At 39.6% G+C, this 21508-nt stretch overlaps 2 protein-coding genes across 2 annotated transcripts; both read left to right on the forward strand.

Moving 5' to 3' along the window:
• Window positions 1-5544: 5544 nt before the first annotated feature.
• Window positions 5545-6687, forward strand: LOC138887515 (uncharacterized). The gene has a single exon (XM_070169274.1). The coding sequence runs from the start codon at window positions 5545-5547 to the stop codon at window positions 6685-6687; it is 1143 nt and encodes a 380-aa protein (XP_070025375.1).
• Window positions 6688-6956: 269 nt separating this feature from the next.
• LOC138887516 (uncharacterized) lies at window positions 6957-9308 on the forward strand. The gene is made up of 3 exons (XM_070169275.1): window positions 6957-7484; window positions 8016-8357; window positions 8451-9308. The coding sequence occupies exons 1-3, from the start codon at window positions 6957-6959 to the stop codon at window positions 9306-9308; spliced, it is 1728 nt and encodes a 575-aa protein (XP_070025376.1).
• The last annotated feature ends 12200 nt before the right edge of the window (window positions 9309-21508 follow it).

Below are 21508 nucleotides of genomic sequence, written 5' to 3' on the forward strand. Positions count from 1 at the left end.
CTAGCTAGCCTTCCATCTGAAGGACCATGTCCTTCCATCCTTGAGCAGCCAAAGACTCTACCAATCTCATCATCCCTTGTTCAACCAGGTGCTTCAACAATCTACCTTTTAAGATTTTTCTTCTGCCAAAAATGGCAAGCTTATATTCCTTCTTAGATTTATCATCTTCTTCTTCTCCACTCCAATCATCATCATCAGAAACTTTGGTTTGTTTAGCTTTCACTACAGATCATGTCCTCTTGGCTAGTGTGTGTTCAGTAGCTACAGGCATAGAGGAGGACTTCTTGGAGGAAGTCTTGGGTTTCTTAGGCTTGGGTGTAGGAACCTCCACTATTGTACCCCTCTCTTAATGAACCAGTTCCATCTCTTCTTCCTCAACAACCTCTGAGGATTCTGCAACCTTTCCCTTATCATTTTTCCTTTTCTTGCTTTCTTCTAAAGCCTTTTGTGGATCAACTTCACTCTGTTTTACACTGCTTCTTGTGGCTCTACCCCTAGGCATTGAAGAGGCAGTAGGTGTTGGGGATGAGGCTTTTCTTTTATTGGATGGCTTGGGAACATTTGGGGCTTTTGGTGTAGTAGCTTTGCATTTCTTTGGGTCATAACTTGCCCCAACATTTTTCAGTAGGTCAGCCAAGGTTTCTTCAGTAGATGAAACATGTTCATCTCTTTGTTTGCTTAGATGAACCAACCCCTCAGCTGCTTTCCCAGAACCACTTCTCCCTGACTTCATGCCACTCTCATCTAACCTATCTTGTGCAACCCCATATATAGCAAGAACTGCTCCCTTCCCTTTTCTCCTCTCTTCACCACATGCACCCTCTCTCTCTTTTTCTTTTTCAGACTTCTTCTTACCTCCACTCCTACTCATCTCAGGCAATTCAACATCCCTAATGGTTCCAACTAGAACAAACCTAGTTTCTATGTTTTCAACCACAGAAAAACTTACCTCAAAAGGAGATTCTTGAGTTTTTTCAGAGTCAGAAGACCCATGTCCATCTCTTTCAGTCACGGATTTAAAGGATTCAGACTCAGAGCTTGAATCAGACTTTGGAGCTGGGCTTTCTTTCACTTGGCTATCTTTCAACCGTTCATTTAAAACCTTCCTCAAATCCCCAGATGCTAAGGTTTTTTCGAGCAAGCATTTTCTACCTTCGAAACCTAGGTTTTGGAGATATACTGGGTGGAGTAGATGAGGATGAATTTGAGGGAGATGGTGGTAGAGGAGTGCCAGGATGATCTTGTGGGTTAGACATGATTCTTCGTTTCTTGAGAGAATCTGGGAATTTTGGAGATGAGGGCAATCAGAATTGAAGAGGAATTTTTGACGGTTTTAGAATTATGAAGAAGACTGGAGATGTGGTGTGTATTTAAAGCGAATTAGACATTCAATAAGTAACAGTAGCTTTTTCAGGGGTCAAATAGAAGTCTAATCAAACTGAAATTCCAAAATTTTAATGATAGATTTGGCTTCCCTAGATATTAGGCAAAAATCACGATTTAGAGTTCTAGATGGATGGAACTGGTTCAATGCTCAACAGATAGAATTTTCTAGGAATTTGACAAGTATAGGACTTCTGCTCATGATTGAATTATTAATCTTTCTAATTGTGTAGAGTATCGAAAACATACCTAAGCTTTCATATGAATCCATACTGATGAACCAGGTTCTTCATATAGAACTCTCTTGAACATTCTTCAAATGCCATAATAGAGAAAATGTTGTAAGAGATCAGTGAGTCATATATACACATGTCACAGGAGAATACTAATTAAATTATGAAACTGAGTAAGAATTAATCTAGATATTTACACAAGGTTAGAATTCCTAGCCAAAAAAAATATTTTTTTTGTGCATTCTGAGCTGGATTTGTTAGGTGATCTTAATCATCCCTAATTCCAACCTATTCCTCTCAAAGTTTTCTCTACTCAGTGCTTTAGTGAAGATGCCAGCAATTTGCTTATCAGTAGCACAGAATTCGATGCAGATCAAACCATTCTCATAGTTGTCTCTTAAGAAATGGTGCCTAACATCTATGTACTTAGTCCTCTTATGATGAACAGGATTCTTTGTCATACTTATAGCACTAGTGTTATCAAAGAATATAGGAATGCAACCAACTTCAATGCCAAAGTCTACTAGCTGTTGTTTGATCCATAGCAATTGAGCACAACAAGAGGCAACAACAATATACTCAGCTTCAGCAGTAGATAAGGCCACTGAATTTTGCTTTTTAGTAGCCCATGACACTAGACATGAATGAAGGAAGTGTGCCATACCTAAGGTGCTCTTCCTATCGACTAGGAAACCTGCATAATCAACATCAACATATCCTACTAGATTGAAATTACTACTTTTGGTGTACCAAAGACACAAATCAGTGGTGCCTTTCAGATATTTTAGTATCCTCTTGACAACAGTCAAGTGAGACTCTTTTGGATTAGCTTGAAAACAAGCACAAAGACCTACACTAAAATAATGTCAGATCTGCTGGCAGTAAGATACAAGAGTGAACCAATCATACCCCTATGGTTTCTCTCTCTAAAAAAATTCTCTGCCTTCTCTCTAGAAAATTCAGTGAACAGTACTTTCGACATCACTTTCCGGTTCCGAAATCCGGTGGTGGTAACCAACCAACTTGGTGTCAAAAGATACATAATCTCCTTACAAGTAATACCCAATTGGTTTCAACTTCAGATCTATAGTCAATTTTTGTAGATCTTAATTTCAGTTTCACGAGTTACTATAGCACACAGATTTCTTCATTCAATTTCAACACAGATTGCGTGAAGCAAATTCAAATCACAGTAGTATCTTTTTATTGCAAACATACTGCAACTTTGTCATGTAAGTAAGTGTTAAAGAAATACAACTGTAATGGACACACAGGAAGGTGGCCAGCCACTTTTGGTGGCTGCGCTGCCTACACAACTTCCTCCAAACATTGCAAAAACATCAGGGATCACAAATAAGCCGATGGATTACTCCAAATTTCTGAAACCTTGCACATTAAATGCTGCAATGCAGGAGCAACAGGAAGTTGAACCAATTGCTATTCGTACACCTACAATATTAAATGGAGAACATGTTATTCAGTTCACAGAAGCAGAAGTACAAATGATGGATATCATTGAAGGATTACAATATGCAATAGTTGGTAAATGTTCTTATGGCAGCCCATAAATTCAACAACTGCGTAAGTTAATACCAATTCAATGCGGAATTAAAGGTGAATGTAACATTGGATTTCTAAGGGATAGACATATTTTGATTAGAATGACATTAAAGCAGGACTATCTTCATTTCTCATCAAAAACTCATTACATAAAGGATAGGGATGGCTATCAATATCAGCTTAGGCCGTTGATTTATGACTCAAAGTTTAGAGCAGATGAAGAAACACCCAAGGCAATGGCTTGGATCTCATTCCCAGGTCTATTGCCAATTTTTTTTGTAAAGGAATGTCTATTTTCTCTAGCTTCAGCAGTAGGTAAAACTATGCATCTAGACATGGCTACAATTAACAAAACTAGACCTAGTTGTGCTAGGGTGAAGGTACTAGTTGATCTACTTGCAGATTTGCCTAAAAAGGTGAGGATGGACATATTCAACGAAGCTAAAGGAGCAACAAGAAATGAATGGGTGAGAATTCAATATGACATGCTGCCTAAATATTGCAGACATTGTAAACTTCAAGGGCATGATCAATTTGAATGCTGGAGGATACACCCTGAATTATATGTGGAGAAGGAGAATGATGACCAAACAGATACAATTAAGAAACAGGACATAAAGAACTCACAGCCTATAAAAATGTTATCTAGTGGAAAGGTCGTGGGTAATGTGATTATTACAGCAAAAGAGCAATGGAAGGAAGTAAAGGACAACAGAGTTAGAATTGTAGTAAATCAAAATTCTAGTCGTAGTAATAATGGAATGGAGATGTCACTAGCTAAGCAGCTTGAAAACAATAACAATAAAGAGGATACAAGCACTGTAGAGAGACAAGCAAAACCATAGAGCAACAGTGGTAAGGAAGTGGAGGCTATAGACAATGAAGATAATGATCATGTTCATGTAGCTAACAAGTTTGCAATATTACAAGGGCTGGAGGAAGAGGAAGAACCTATTAATCAATTGGCAAAAGTGACAGATAATACAGCAACAAGCAGTACAACACTTCACAACCATGCATCTACAAAACAAAAACCAAAAAATATGGTCAATAATGAGGGAAAGTTAAATCCTGCAGCAACTTTTTCATCTTAATTCATCGGGGATTAGCTCGACTAATGGTCTAGTCAATGGAAATGAGGCATCAAAAGCTATAAACGATACTGCAAAATGGGTAGAAAGAAGTTTCAAGAATAAAACAGGAGAGGGAATAGTGAAGATCAATAAACCATGCCAGCAAATACCATCACAAGATACATTAGTGAACAAAGTACCTAATAAAACTCCAAATACTCAAGCAGAAGGGTCAAAATCAGCTACATTTAAAGAAAGAGTGCAAGGTTGTGGAGGCAGGCTATGGGATACACAAAGGGAATACGATTCAGAGGAGAACGAAGTACCACAAGCTGATGAGGAACCTAATGAGAAGGACAAAGATGAAGATGAGCAAAGTGAAAATGGAGAGCACCAAGCCAATGACAACAACACAACTGAAATTACAGAAATTAGAAACTATGAAGGAAGAGACCAAGAGGTAAATGATCCTGGAGGAACAAAAGATGATCAAATTCAGATATCACAAGAAGACCCACAAGGACACAACACAACAGACATGGAGAAACAACAAAGACATAAAACAAAAATATTGAATATTACTGTTACAATGGAGAAAAATCAGTTGCAACTGTTAAAAAGAGGAGAAGAGAAGGCCTTGGTCCCTAAAAGGAATGCATTTGGAGCTACATCAGGAAGTAAGGAAGACAATGAAGAAGGAGAAGAACCTAGTAAGTCAGGATACGACATGGATCAAGAATCAACTACACAACACCTTATGAAAGCGGCAAGGCAAGGTGACTTATCACCTACGCAAGTGACAAAGTCAAAATCAGCTGCAAAAGGCAAGAAGAAGCAACAAAAAGATAATCATGCAGTACCAAAAGCTGGGGTGCACACAAGGAGAACGCTAACGAAATCCAACAATCAGTAATGAATGCTCTCATTTGGAATATAAGGTCAGTCAACACACAACAAGCCTTTGAAAGGTTGACAAAAATGCACAGAAAAAATCACTATGATTTTGTAGGATTAATGAAACCAAAGCAACAAGCAAAAAAAATGGAAAGGTACAGAAACAAGATAGGACTTGCACAAGCAATTTCAAATGTTTCCAACAAGATCTGGGCATTTATAGATGAAGTGTTTGAAGTAACTGTCATGTACAATATGGTGCAACAATTAACACTACAATTGGTTCATACTGAATCGCATGTGGAGTTTGTTCTAACTTTGATATATGCTAAATGTGATGCAATTGAGAGGATAGAATTATGGGATTTATTATATGAAATGACAAGAGATATGAATGCACCATGGCTAGTAGGGGAGATTTCAATGTAATATGGGACGAAGAAGAGAAGTTTGGGGGGTTACCTGTGTCATTGAATGAAATTGATGATTTACGACACTGCGTCAACACTTGCAATCTCTTTGATCTTGGATTTAAAGGTAGCATATTTACATGGTGGAATGGAAGAGCAGAGGAAGACTGTATATTCAAAAGACTAGACAGATGCTTGGCCAATTCACAATTCCAACAAACATTTCCGGGAATAGAGGTGCAACATTTGGCAAAGACTGGTTCCGATCATAGTCCAATGTATCTGAAGTGTGATACTGAGACTCCACCAATAAAAAAGCCTTTTAAGTTCTTGAATTTTTGGGTGGAACATGATACTTTTAAAGACGTGGTGAGAGAGAACTGGACAGCTGATTTCAGTGCAAATCCTTTTACTATTCATAATCACAAGTTAAAAAAATTAAAGAAAGCCCTTTTATTGTGGAGTAAGGCTACGTTTGGAAATATTTTCCAAAAGATAGCAAGCGTGGAGGAGGTAGTGATGATTCACGAAGCAGAATTTGAAGCAAATCCTACAGGGATGAACAGGGAAAGGCTACAAAAGGTTCAGGCAGAATTGATCAATTGTCTTGCACTAGAGGAAAAATTTTGGCAACAAAAGGCGGGCATGACTTGGTTCAAGGAGGGGGATAGGAATACTAATTTCTTCCACGCACAAGTGATAGGTAGGAGGAAGAGACTTCAACTTAACAGAATTCAAGATAGTGGAGGAACATGGATTGAAAAAGAAAAAGAAATTGCAGAAGAGTCTATCAGATTTTATGAGGAACAGTTCACAGAAATAGCTTCTCCTTCTTTATTTGAGATCGTAGACCATGTTCCTAATATGATGAACAATGAACAGAATGCAGAATTGATTAAGCAACTAACAAAAGAAGAGGTTAAAGAGGCAGTATTTGGACTTAATGGTGATAGTGCTGGAGGGCCAGATGGTATGACAGACAAGCTATATCATTCTTGTTGTGACATAATAGGGGATGACATGTTCGACATTGTGAGGGCTTTTTTCAATGGTCATGAGCTACCAAAGTGTGTAACACACACAAACCTAGTTCTGATACCAAAGAAAAAGAAGTTACCACTTTTTCTGATCTAAGACCCATAAGCCTCAGTAATTTTTCAAATAAGGTTATATCGAGGGTCATTCATGAAAGGCTTGTGAAATTTCTCCCAAATCTGATATCGGAGGAACAGTCAGGTTTTATTAAGGGCAGGAATATAGTAGAAAACATCCTTTTAACTCGGGAGATAGTCACTGACATCAGGCTTAGAACAAAGGCTGGACCTAATGTCATCCTGAAGCTAGATATGACCAAAGCTTATGATAGATTATCTTGGCTATTCCTAACAAAGGTAATGAGAAAGATGGGATTCACAGAAAGGTTGATAGGGATTGCCTTTGGATTAGTTTCAAACAATTGGTATTCTATTCTAATCAATGGTCAAGCTCATGGTTTCTTTAAATCCTCAAGAGGAGTAAAACAAGGTGATCCTGTATCTCCAACTCTGTTTATCTTGGCAGCAGAAGCATTATCTAGGGGCCTCAATGCACTTCATACTAACCTGTATTTTTGTGGATTTGGAATGCCAAAGTGGAGTCCAAAAATCAATCATTTGGCGTATGCAGATGACATGATTATTTTTTCATCATCTGATGAAACTTCTCTGATGCTGATTATGCAAGTGTTGAATCCATATGAAAATGCATCTGGGCAGCTTATCAACAAGACCAAATCAGCAGTATACCTGCATCATTCAACACACATGGATGTGGTCAGCAAGGTGGAAAGGATCACAGGCATTCATAAAAATGAATTTCCTATCACATACCTAGGTTGCCCTATTTTTTATGCAAGGAGAAAGCTGGAATACTATCAGCCCCTAATTACTAAGGTAATGGACAAAATGCAATCCTGACAGGGCAAATTATTATCAGTAGGAGGAAGGGTAGTTCTCATATCCCATGTGCTGCAAAGCATGCCTATGCATCTACTATCAGCTGTAAACCCTCCCAAATATGTGATAAATAGGTTGCACAAACTGTTTGCGCAATTTTTCTGGAGCAGCTCTGTAGGAGGTACTAGTAGGCATTGGGCTTCATGGAATACCTTATGCATGCCACTTGAGGAAGGAGGAATAGGTTTCAGGTCACTACATGATGTAACAAAAGCATTATTCAGCAAATTGTGGTAGAATTTCAGAACAAAACCAAGCATATGGAGCTCTTTTGTATGTCAGAAATACTGTAAGAAAATGAATTCAGTAGTTGTTCCATGGAAAAGAGGGTCTCATATTTGGAGAAAAATGCTAGAATGCATAGATCTTATTGAACATCAAATCTTTTGGCAAACAAAAAAGGGATCCTCACTTTTTTGGTTCGAAAACTGGACAGGTCTTGGGGCACTATATTTTTTAGTTCCTCAGGACTTTGGCATAGATGAAACAGTACAAAATGTACATGAAGTTACCTTAGATGGTGGGTGGGATGTGGACAGGCTATTTGAAATGCTTCATGAAGACTTAGCAGTACACATTCAAGAGAAAATCAAACCACCTTCACCTCAGCAGGTTCTTGACGTGCCTTGTTGGATGCTGGAAACAAGAGGATATTTCAGTGTTAAGTCAGCATGGGATTATACGAGAAGAAGAGAAGAACCACTAAAAGCATATAGAATGATATGGGTAAAGGGACTGCCTTTTAAAATAGCATTTTTCATGTGGAAAGTGTGGAAAACAAAGTTACCTTTAGATGATTTCTTGAAAAAGGTAGGCTACTGCATGCCATCAAAATGCTGGTGTTGTATACATCCTGATGAGGAATCCTTTTAGCATTTGTTTTTTAGATCACAAACTGCAAAGACAACTTGGAAGTATTTTCTATCAAGGGCAGGAATAGCTGTGGAAGGACTTACATTGCACCAAGCAATCACAAAATGTTGGACTGCAAATGTATGCTTAAGGCTCAAACCGGTAATGCAAGCACTCCCTTCATGCGTAGTATGGGAACTCTGGAAAAGAAGAAACAGTATGAAGTATGGTGATGCTGTGACAACTAGTAGGGTGATTTATCAAGTGTCATCAAATCTCCAGGCATTGGTGAAAGTGAGAAAGCCAAGGATATCCATGGTACCTCACAAATGGAAAGACCTTCTATCCATGATGGAAAATTTCACTCCTAAACTTAAAGTTACCAAAGTCATGTGGGAACCACCAAGTACAGGATGGCTAAAGGTTAATACGGATGGGGTATCGAGGGGAAATCCAGGCAGGAGTTCAATAGGTTTTTGTATAAGAAATGAAAATGGCGACATAGTCAAGTCTGTAGGGAGGGAGATTGAGGAGACAACAAACACAATAGCTGAAGCGAAGGCCATGTTAGAAGCACTAAGGTTCTGCAGATTCCAACAATACTCTCATGTATGGCTTCAAACTGACTCAATGTTATTAAAAAAGATAATGGATGGGATTTGGAAACCACCATGGATCATATCCAAGCAGGTAGAGGAAATTATGCAACTAATGATTGGGGGCAATTACACAGTTACTCATATTCATAGAGAGGGGAACAAGTTGGCTGATCATTTGGCTAACTATGCTTTAGATCATGGAGAAATCGAATGCCAACAATTCTGGCATCTAGATGCACAAGGAAGGAGGTTGGTTAATGAAGATAAGATGCAATGTACAAGTCTAAGGGTGAAGGTGGACAGAAGATAAGAAGCAAAGAGAATAGAAATAGTAGGAGACAAGTCAACTTAATCGACCATCAAATCCTAAGGGAGAAGGGTGTGTCTAGCGACAAGGTACAATTATGCAATATTAAAGAACAAACACTCTCCAGTAATCAAGATGGGCAGGTGATATTAGGCTCATTAAAATATAACAACTCTATTGGTATATGCACAAGCACGCTAGGAACTTGGCAGGGAGGGATGCGAAAAACAATTCATGAAAGCACATGGTTTACTCTGAAAAACGAGAAGCATGTCTTTTGGTTGGGGATGCGCAATCGAGCAAAAACAAATGCAGGAAGGAAAAAACAATGCACAAGCATGGAGGGTAGCAAATGCTGCAACAAGAGCAGTTGGGGAACACGCATGCTAACACATAGAAAAGAACGCTGGAAGGTAAAGCATGCTAGACATAGAGGAGTTTGTTACTTGAGCATGCGGTTGCTGACCTCAGTTCGAGATATGGTAGACCGTGTCCATGGAATAACGCACACTGGAATTGACTCCATCGAGAATGGATTGGAGTGGTCCAGCAACAGCATGGGGTCTTGCATCATAAAAGATGGCATATTTTAATGGAAATTCACAAAGCATGCTATGTCATGGCAGCTTATCGATAAAGGAGGCAAGGCTGTCGAACATGAATTGTTCACCAAGAGTATACTCACGTGCTTTTGGAGTGCAAAGCACAAAGCTGTCCCCATTGATCACCCCAAGGAATCAAAAGGAGCACAGATAGGAAACAAGACGCAGTTAGCGCACAGAAGACATTAATCTTGACGAAAGATTAATGGGAGCTGGGGCGTGATCGAACACGGAGGATCGGCAGTGCCAAAACATCATGCACATGCTTGGATAAAGTCTTATATTTCAAAGTTTAATAGCTTTAATATTATATCAATGTTGAGTGCAACACTCAATTTTGATAATAGGATAATTGTTAAATTCAAACTCTATTTACTTCATTACGTTGGGTATCTTGACATTGTATTCGGTCGTTTATCATGTTATAAATAAAACTAACCCTAGGCGTTTGCCTAGCGGATTGAAAAAAAAATACTCATTTCAAACTCACTCCCCATTAATTTTGCAAAGTCCTTACTTAGCTTATCAGTGGTGGCCACAAAGATTATGTCATCGACATATATTTGTACCACAAGGAGATCCTTACTTATTTCCCTTAAGAATAAGGTACTATCAATTTTACCTCTTTTGTAACCATGCTCCAGTAGGAATTTGGACAATCATTCATACCATGCTCTTGCGGCATGCTTAAGTCCATAGAGAGCCTTGTATAACTTGTACACATGCTCAGGACATTCTTTGCTCTCAATCCCTGGAGGTTATTTTACAAGCAATTCTTCTTTCATGTAGCTATTCAGGAAGACACTTTTGACATCCATATGATGAAGAGTGAATTCCATGTGTGCTGCAAAGGCTTTGAGGAGTCTGATTGCATCTAGTTTTGCAATTGGAGCAAAAGTCTCATTATAATCTATGCCTTCCTCTTGACTGTAACCTTTGACCACCAGTCTTGCCTTGTTTCTTGTAATTGTTCCATCTTCATCAAGTTTATTTCTGAAGACCCATTTTGTACCAATAACTGATCGGTCCTTGGGTCTTGGAACTAGATGCCAAACTTGACTTCTCTTAAACTGATCGAGTTCATCTTGCATTGCATTCACCCAATCTGTATCCTGCAAAGCCTCAACGACATTTTTAGGTTCAATAAGAGATAAAAAGGCATCAAAAGCACACAGATTCTTTAATTGTGATCTAGTTTTCACTCCAGATGTTGGATCAGTGATAATGTTCTCAATAGGATGAGAACGTTGATACTTGTGAGGTATTACAACCAACTGGTTTCTGCTAGATGTTTCTCCCATATTCTGTTGCTGAGGAACAGGGTCATGAACAGGTTCTTTTAGGGGATTTATTTCAATCCTCTTTGATCAGTTCCCCCTGTCAGGTTGCCCTGTATGAAAGAAACTGTTCCATCACTTGTTCCTTCCTTTTGTGCCACTTTGACTTGTGCTGAGGCTTCAGTCAAATCCTTTACCAATCCAATAGCTTCATCTTCATGTTCATGTCTCTCAGAAACAATGTTTGTTTCATCAAATACTACATGTACACTTTCTTCTACACACAAAGTTCTTTTATTGAACACTTTATATGCTTTCCTATGTGAAGAATATCCCAAGAATACTCCCTCATTACTTTTGGGATCAAACTTACCTAGGGAGTCGTTTCCATTATTGTGCATAAAGAACTTGCATCCAAATGCCCTAAGATGGGGTATATTTGGTTTTCTCCCTTTAAGTAACTCGTAGGGAGTCTTCTCTACAAGAGGTCTAGTCATGCATCTATTGATAATGTAACATGCAGTATCTACAACCTTTGCCCAGAAGCTATGGGGCAGTTTAGTAGAAAGAAGCACAGTCTTAGCCATGTCTTCAAGAGTCTTGTTCTTTCTTTCAGCTACTCCATTGTGTTGAGGGGTCCTAGTGGTAGAGAAGTTATGAACTATACCATTTTCATCACAAAATTCAGCAAACTTAGCATTTTAAAATTCAGTTCCATGATCAGACCTAATTGATACAAGTTGATTTCCTAATTGTTTCTGAGTTTTTCTAACAAAGGCAGTGAACATGTCAAATGCTTCATCTTTAAATGTTAGAAATAGTACCCTGGTAAATCTAGAATAATCATCAACAAGTACCATTACATATTTCTTTCCTCCTCTGCTCATGGTTCTCATTGGACAACAAAGATCAATATGGACTAGTTCCAATGACTTGGTTGTGCTTACCATTTTCTTGCTTTTGAGAGATGATCTTACCTGCTTCCCCCTTGCACAGGCCTCACAAACTTTGTCTTATTTGAACTTGATGTAAGGTAACCCTATCACCAAGTCCTTAGAAACCAATTTGTTTAGCTGATTCAGACTGGCATGACCAAGTCTTTTGTGCCACAGGAGGGGATCATTATCCAGCACACTTAGGCAGGTTAGTTCATTTTCTGAGAGAGTAGACAAATCTACAATGTAAATATTGTTAACTCTTTTTCCCTGCAAAACAATCTTGTCAGTGGTAAGGTTAATCACAAAGCATTTAGTAGAGGTGAATGCTACAAGGTTACCTCTGTCATATAGTTGTGACACACTGATCAGGTTGTATTTCAAGCCATCTATCAAGTAGACATTCTCAATGGAGTGAGAGTCTGTCTTACCTACCTTTCCAACCCCAATGATCTCAACTTTCTTCCCATTTCCAAAGGAGACATTGCCTCCCCTTAAGTCCTCAAGTGAAAGGAACTGGTTCTTGCTTCCAGTCATATGTTTTGAGCAGCCACTATCCATGTACCATATTTGGTTGCTTCCCTTTGTTTGGACCTGCAAAAAGAAATCAGGGGTTAGTCTTAGGAACCCAAACTAGTTTGGATCCCTTTGTATGGGCAAAGGGATAAATCAGATTCCTTCTAGCCCACCCAGGTAGCCTATTTTTTTTCTTGAACAAAAGTTTTGTTCTTTTTACTGGCCTTTTCTTTTGCATTACATTCATTTTTGTAATGGCCAGTCTTGCCATATTGTGTGCAAATTTTGTTCTCAGGAAGATTGAGGTACATGCTTTTAGGATCCCACTTAGTTGCTTAAGTCCTGTAACCAAGTCCTCTTTTGTTGCTACTGTGATGTTCTTGTAGCCAGGAAAGTGAATCAGAAGCTTTGTTCCATTTGCAAGTTTTGTCTAGTCCATGTTTTACCTTCCCTAGATCTTTTTTTAATACTCTTATCTTCTCATCTTTCCTGTACAACTCATCCTTCATTTTTCCTAAGTTTTCTTCTTGGGTGAGATGTGTGTGATCAGCTTTCTTCTTTCCTATTCCTAGTTTCAGTTTTATGTTCTCAGACCTAAGTTCTAGGACACTAGTGTCAAGTTCAAGAACCTGGTACTTTAACTCAGTATTTTCACTTTCACTCTCATTAGCCCTAGACTCTAGATTTTTGCACTTGGCTTTTAAGATCATACATTCCTTAGACAGCTCTTCCTTCTCATTGTTAATTCTCCCAGACTCATCAATGAAGTCTAGCAGTAGCTTAGACAACCTTTCTTTAGACAAGAATTTAATCTTATTTTTGAGATGAAGAATACTTACCTCTTGTTCATCATCTGATTCTCCGATGGCCATAAGTGCTTGTTCATCTCCAGCTTCATCTTCTGAGTCCTCATCTGATGTTTCTCCCCAGGCAGAAATCATAGCCTTTGTTGATCCTTTGTTACTTTTTGGCTCAACCCATTCCTTCTTCCTGTTCCTTCGTTCAACCCTTTCCTTCTTCCACTCAATTTCCCATTGAGGGCAATTCTTGATTATGTGATCAGTCTTACCACACTTGTAGCAACCCTCATTGGTCTATTTGTTAGGAGCCCTTGGTTTGTTGAAGGTTGTACCACTTGAAGAACCATTTCCTCTCATCAGGTACTTTTTGAAAGCTTTTGTGATCATAGCCTTTTCATCATCCTCCAGATCTGAACCTTCAGCAATTCTGAGAGCCATACTTCTTTCCTTCTTTGGTGCATCCATTTTCATGGTTTGCCTTCTCCGTTCATAGGCAGTAAGGTTTCCAATTAGTTCATCCAGCTTGAGGGTTGCAATGTTCTTTGATTCCTGAATAGCAGTGATTTTGATTTCCCAAGAGACTAGCAGAACCCTTGTCAAAATCTTCTCAACTTTGTCTTCTTCAAGAATAATCCTTCCAAGAGACTTAAGTTCATTTGTCAGTGTGGTGAACCTTGTATACATCTCTTAGATGGTTTCTCCTTCCTTCATGGTGAAATTCTCATATTGAGAATACAGAAGTGTTCCTCTGGACCTCTTCACTTGAGGTGTTCCTTCATGAGCCACTTGCAAAGTGTCCCAGATTTCCTTAGCAGTGGTACAACTTTGAATTCTAATGTACTCATTTGGACCTAGTTCACACACAGGCCTAGCAGTGGATTGCCCTTCCTAGTTCCCAGGTGGTACACTCATGTTGATCTTTTCCTAAGGTGTTAGCCTCTTCAAGGATAACCCGCTCTGATACAAATTGATGTTCTAAACATCAATACCACACAAAGGGGGGGGGTGATTTGTGTGGTACCCAATTTTCGGTCTAGAAGAACCTGATTCTTCTGGATGTTCTAACTGCTACTATTTGCGGAATAAAAAGTACATAAAATAAAGAACACGGAGATTTTTACGTGAAAAACACCTGGCTCAAAAGGTGAAAAAACCACAACCTACTACTCAGTAGGATTTTCCCAAACTTCCACTAAAATCACTGAGCCAAAAGAGCATTTACAAAAACTCTTTGTTAACCTAAGGATTAACTCTAATCACTTGTAGCACACAGCCTCAATTGTTGCGACAACTTCAACTTAGCTTATAACTTGAACACTAAAAGTACCTAATACAATTGCTTCTATGAAAGATAAAAGGTACAACTTTAAACCACCTACTACAATTGAACTAGAATAACAAAAAACACAATGGAACTGGTTCTTTTATTTCATTCAAGTAGCTTCAGGAGTGCACATTCAAATCTCACATAAATTACTTGCAAAATTGCCTTGCTCTTTTGCTTTCAATTTAGTTTAACTTCTGCGTTTGTGCAAAATACCTGTAAAAGAGAATAATCACTGTCATTTAATAGGTTAAAAATCAGAGTTTGATTGGGACTCAATTTATGATCGTTTATCGTAGTTGAGTCCTTGAAGATATCAAACTCTAACACTCTCTTTATTCGGATTGTGTTCTCTTAATATAAGGAGACTTTCTCCCCTTATCCAATATGCAACCTTTTCAATCAGATCAGGAGATATTGCTGCTTGATCAGTAGGACTTATCTCCTTCACATACATCACACATGTGTAGGTTGATCATGACAGTGCTTCACAAGATGGACCTGGTCCATGACTGAGTTCATTTGTCATTCTTCAAAACTTTACCAGTTCTTTAGCCAATAGTTACAATCAAGAATAAGTATCCATTGCCGAGGATTGATGATTTGTTTGATCAGCTTTAGGCTGACAAGGTATTTTTGAAGATTGACTTGAGATCTGGCTACCATCAGTTGAGGATTAGGGCATTCGACGTCCCTAAGATAGCTTTCCACACTAGGTACATGCATTATGAGTTTTTGGTAATGTCATTCGGGTTGACAAATGCCCAGTAGCTTTTATGGATTTGATGAACCTAGTGTTCAGGTCTTATTTGGATTCGTTCGTGATAGTCTTCATTGATGATATTTTGATTTATTCTTGCAGCCGAGAGGAGCACGAGCAGTATCTTAGAGTGGTTCTTCAGACCTTGAGGAATAGTTAGTTTTATGCTAAGTTCTTAAAGTGTGACTTCTGGTTGAGTTCAGTTGCATTTTTGGGTCATGTTGTAACAGTAGAGGGTATTCAGGTTGATCCAAAGAAGATTGAGGCAGTTAAGAACTGGCCTAGACTAGCATCAGCTACATCGATTCGGAGTTTCTTGGGATTGGCAGGCTACTATCATCGGTTAGTGGAGGGGTTTTCATTTATCTCAACCCCAATGACCAGGTTGACCCAGAAGGGTGCCCAGCTCAGGTGGTTGGATGAGTGTGAGGCGAGCTTTCAGAAGCTCGAGACAACTCTCACTATGATAACGGTATTGGTTTTGCCCACAGGTTCAGGGCTTTATACAGTTTATTATGATGCATCTCATATTGGACTTGACGCGGTGTTGATGCAGGATGACAAGGTTATTGCCTATGCTTCGCGGCAGTTGAAGATTCATGAGAAAAACTATCCGTTTCATGATTTGGAGTTGGCAGCCATTGTTTACGTGTTGAAGATTTGGAGGCATTATCTGTACGGTGTGGCATGTAAGGTGTTCACAGATCACAAGAGTCTGCAGTATTTGTTCAAGCAAAAAGAGTTGAATTTGAGGTAGAGAAGGTGGTTGGAGTTGTTGAAAGACAATGATATCACCATCTTATATCATCCAGGAAAGGCCAATATGGTGGCCGATGCTTTGAGTAGGAAGTTAGCCAATATGGGCAGTCTTGCTTATATTCTGGTCGGTGAGAGACCGCTTGCTTTGGATGTTCAGGGTTTGTCCAATAAGTTCGTGAGGTTGGATGTTTCTGAGCCCATCCATGTGTTAGCTTGCATAGTCGCTCGTTCTTCTTTATTGGAGCGTATCCGAGATCGGCAGTATGATGATCCCCATTTGTGTGTCCTTAGAGACACGGTGCAGCACGGAGGTGCCAAGCAGGTTAACTTATGTGATGATGGAGTTTTGAGATTGCAGGGTCGAGTTTGTGTACCTAATATGGATGGTCTTAAAGAGCTGATTTTAGAGGAGGCCCATAGCTCTCGTTACTCTATTCATCCGGGCGCCGTGAAAATGTATCAGGATTTGCGACAGCATTATTGGTGGCGGAGAATGAAGAAAGATATCGTCGCATATGTGGCTTGGTGTTTGAATTATCATCAGGTTAAGTACGAGCATCAGAGGCCTGGCGGTTCATTTCAAAAGATTGAGATTCCTGAGTGCAAATGGGAGAGCATCACCATAGACTTTGTTGTTGGTCTCCCACAGACTCAGAGGAAGTTCGATTTAGTGTGGGTTATTGTTGATAGGCTAACCAAGTCAGCGCATTTCATTCCTGTGGCAGTCTCCTATTCTTCCGAGAGGTTAGCTAAGATCTATATCCGGGATATTGTTCGTCCTCATGGTGTGCCCGAGTCTATCATCTCAGATCGAGGTACGCAGTTTACCTCCCATTTATGGAGAGTAGTTCAATGAGAGTTAGTCACGCGGGTTGAGTTGAGCACAACGTTTCATCCTCAGACAGATGGGCAGTCCGACTGGACTATCAGATTTTGGAGGATATGCTTAGAGCTTGTCTCATTGACTTTGGAGGCTTGTGGGATCAATTTTTGCCTTTAGAAGAGTTTGTCTATAACAACATCTACCAGTCGAGTATTCAGATGGCTCCTTATGAGGCTTTGTGTGGTAGGCAGTGTCGGTCTCCGGTTGGATGGTTTAAGCTGGGAGAGGCTCGGTTATTTGGTACGGATCTGGTTCAGGATGCCTTGGACAAGGTCAGGATCATTTACGATAGTCTTCGTACAACGCAGTTCAGGTAAAAGAGTTATGCCAACCGCAACGTTCGTGATTTAGCATTTATGGTCGGTGAGCGAGTGTTGCTTCGAGTGTCTCCTCTGAAGGGCGTGATGAGATTTGGGAAGAAGGTCAAGCTTAGCCCTAGGTTCATTGGCCCATTTGAGATTCTTGATCGAGTGGGAGAGGTGGCTTATAGACTTGCATTGCCACCAAGCTTATCATCCGTGCATCCAGTGTTTCATGTGTCCATGCTTCAAAAATACCACGGCGATCCATCCCACGTGTTAGATTTCAGCAGTGTCTAGTTGGACAAGGACTTGTCTTATGAGGCGAAGCCGGTGGCTATTCTAGACCGGCAAGTTCGTTAGTTGAGATCGGAGAGTTTTCCTTCTGTTCGTATTCAGTGGAGAGGTCAGCCTCCTGAGGCATCGACCTGGGAGTCTGAGTTCGATATGCAGAGCCGTTATCCCCATTTTTTCCCGTCTCAGGTACTTTGTTCTTCTGTCCGTTCGAGGACGAACGATTTTTTTAGAGGAGGAGAATGTGATGACCTTTTTGTTTTAAAATGAAATTCTGCATTCCGAGGCCTTAAAAACCTATCTTAGCATCACCTCGATTTGCGTGCACAGTCCGGGCGCGTAGCCGAAAAGCGTAAATGTGAAAATCTATGAAAATTGATAAATTTTGACTGTAAAATGAATTAATTTGACTTCGGTCAACATTTTGGGTAAACGGACCCGGACCCGTAATTTGACGGTTCCGGAGGGTCTGTAGGAAAATATGGGACTTGGACGTATGACCGGAATCGAATTCCGAGGTCTCAGGCCCGAGAAATGAATTTTTGAAAGAAATTGTTTTCTGGAAAATACAAAGGTTTTTGAAAGTGAAATGTTATGTGAAACCTGTGGTATCGGGCCCGTGTTATGGTTTCGGAGCCAGGTACAGGTTCAATATGATTTATATGTGTTGTCATTAAAGTTTGGTAAGAAACGTAACCCATTTGGCGTGATTCGAACCTTAAATGCAAATTTCATGTTTAAAGGAGTTTTGAGAAATTTCATTTATCTTGAGGTTTAATTCGATGTTTGTGATGTTATTTTGGTGATATGAGTACACGAATAAGTCTGTGGGATGTTTTTGAAGTTGTGTGTATATTTGGTTTGGAGCCCCGATGGCTCAGGTGAGTTTTGGATAGGCCACAGGGTGCGTTTTGAACTTAGAAAATTACAGAATTTTAGTTGGTGTGCCAAGGCCTGCAGGCTTTGCATTTGCGAAGCCTGGCTCGCAAATGCGAAGGCTGGATCGCAAATGCGAAGAACAACCCAGGCCTGCCTTGCTCGCAAATGCGAGTAGTCTTTCGCAAATGCGAAAATCCCTGTTCAGCCTTGTGTCGCAAATGCGACCCATTCTTCGCAATTCCCAAGTCGCAAATGTGACATGATGTTCGCAAATGCGAAGGTCCTATTTTCCTGAAGGATTCGCAAATGCAAACCCAGCTTCGCATTTCCAAGAACAACTCTTCTTCCAAATCGATTATAAGTTAATATTAACTCATTTCCTTCAATCATTACATCTTTTAACATGATTTCCACTTAAAATCAATGATTTTCATGGGGGAAATTGGGTGTTTTGGGTAGAACCTAGGTTTTTCAAAAATTGGGGATTTGGACCTCGATTTGAGGTCCGATTTAAAAACAAATTATATATTTGGGTTCGTGGGGGAATGGGTAATCGGGTGTTGGTTCGAACCTCGGGTTTTGATCGTGTGGGACCGGGGGCGATTTTTGACTTTTTGGGGAAAACTTTGGAAAACTCATTTTTATGCATTCAAATTGATTCATTTGGCGTTTATTGATGTAATTAAGTAACTTGTGACTAGATACGAGAGAATTGATGGTGCAATCAAGGGGTAAAGTTATAATGAATCATGAATTGTGTTCGTGGCATCGAGGTAAGTGTTTGGTCTAACCTTATCTTGAGGTATTAGGAGTTGAGTCCTATTTGCTATGTGGTAATTGTTGAGTACGACGTATAGGTATGGTGACGAGTATCTATACGTTAGTGTCTAGCATGCCTGTGAGTCTTTATATTGTGATTATGATGACTTCATTGTATCTTTCGTGCCTTAGTGGTGGTTTCTATCTGTGGTATAAATTTTGTGGAAGGAATTGTGATTTATGAACCATGAGGAGCGTTAGCTCAAGTTGTATAATGAATTGTGAAAGTATAAGTGATAATTGAACCTCTAGAGCATTAGCTCGAGTTGTGAAGTGAATAGTGAAGCAAAAGTGAGAAAGAGAAGAGATCATTATGTTGTCACCCTTGCCGGGCTATTGTTGATTTATTTGTTATCTCCTTTGCCGGAATTAAATTATTGAATTGAAGCAAAAGTGAGAAAGAGAAGAGATCATTATGTTGTCACCCTTGCCGGGCTATTGTTGATTTATTTGTTATCTCCTTTGCCGGAATTAAATTATTGAATTGTTTTTACCTTGCCGAGATTTTTATTGCAATTTCATTTGTTCCATTGCCCTATTGTTTGTGATTGTTGTTTGGGTGAGGAAGAGAGTTAAAGCATGAAAGGTAATGTCGTGCATTATTTGTTTTGTAAGGAAAGAGTGTAAAGCACGAAGGTTGATGACGTGTATGATTGTGAGGAAAGAGTGTAAAGCACGAATGGTGATGTTGTGCCGCACGATGTATCATTCAATGCCGATTATATTGATTATATGGTGAGGAAAGAGAGTAAAAGCACGAAGGGTGAATTATTATATGATTGCTTCGGTGAGGAAGAGAGTAAAAGCACGAAGGATGATGTCATGCATTTGTTGATTTCTGATTCTTTTTTTATATCCGAGTTATATTGTTTCTTTCATTACTTGATGTCTTTCTATTCGGAATTGTTATCTCCCCATAGCATGCTCCCCCTCCCATATTGACTGGCTATTCTGTATTTCTTTCCGCTGTATATGTATTTGAACTGCACAGGTTATTTGGTAGTCTGGTCCTAGCCTCGTTACTACTTCGCCGAGGTTAGGCTAGACACTTACCAGCACATGGGGTCGGTTGTGCTGATACTACACTCTGCACTATGTGCAGATCCCGGAGCAACTTTTGGACCATAGTGTGGAGGCTACCTTCAGTCCACTCAGAGATCCAAGGTAGACCTGTAGGCGTCCACAGGCCCTGGCGTCTCCTCTATTCCTATTTCCTGTTTCATTTTCCTTTTATTCAGAGACAGTTATTGTCGTTTTCTTCAGACTTTGTATGTAGTAAATCTTAGACCGTCTGTGACACTGTGACATCAGGTTTTGGGTGCTTTAGGTTCTAAGAGTTGTAATAGATGCAGATTTCAGATATTTAATTGTTATCTTCCACTTAATTATTTAAAGTTGAACTGTTTTCATGTTATCGCCTTATATTTGTTAAAAAGAAATAATTGGATTATGAAGTAAGTAGTTAAATGATTGGCTTGCCTAGATCATATTAGTAGACGCCATCATGACTCCCAAGGGTTGTAAATCCAGGTCGTGACAAGTTGGTATCAGAGATCTAGGTTACATGGGTCTCACAGTTCACAGACAAGCTTAATAGAGTCTGAGGGATTGGTACGGGGTCATTTATATTTATCCTAAAGGCTACAGAGTTAGGAAAAACAACTTCACAGTCATCCTTTCCTATCATGTGATTTTGTTCTCTCAGTGCTAAATTGAAACCCCTACTCTTGTCCTTTCGCAAATGGCGAGGTCACATACCGCTTCTACAGCCTAACAGCAGCACAGACCGGTGATGGATCAGCTATATCTTCGGAGGCTTTGTGGAGGTTGGATAGGTTCACCTAGTTCTTCACTACTACTTTCAGTGGTGCATCTTCTGAGGATCCCCAAGATAATCTTGATAGATGTCACGAGGTTGTTAGGAACATGGGGACCGTGGAGAACAATGGGGTTGATTTTTCTACTTTTCGCTTGTATGGATCCGCCAAGACTTGGTGGAGAGATTATTGCTTAGCTAAACCAGCCGGATCGCCAGCCTTGACTTAGGAGCAATTTA

The sequence above is a fragment of the Nicotiana sylvestris genome, chromosome 3, assembly GCF_000393655.2.
Source record: "Nicotiana sylvestris chromosome 3, ASM39365v2, whole genome shotgun sequence".
Lineage (NCBI taxonomy): Eukaryota > Viridiplantae > Streptophyta > Magnoliopsida > Solanales > Solanaceae > Nicotiana > Nicotiana sylvestris.

Bases quoted from the DNA above. Each gene is read 5' to 3' on its own strand.
- LOC138887515 (XM_070169274.1), top strand. From the start codon at position 5,545: ATGGCTAGTAGGGGAGATTTCAATGTAATATGGGACGAAGAAGAGAAG.
- LOC138887516 (XM_070169275.1), top strand. From the start codon at position 6,957: ATGGGATTCACAGAAAGGTTGATAGGGATTGCCTTTGGATTAGTTTCA. The intron at 7,485-8,015 runs GTAATGGACAAA...TTAGTTCCTCAG, and splicing joins ATCAGCCCCTAATTACTAAG to GACTTTGGCATAGATGAAAC. The intron at 8,358-8,450 runs GTAGGCTACTGC...CAAACTGCAAAG, and splicing joins TAGATGATTTCTTGAAAAAG to ACAACTTGGAAGTATTTTCT.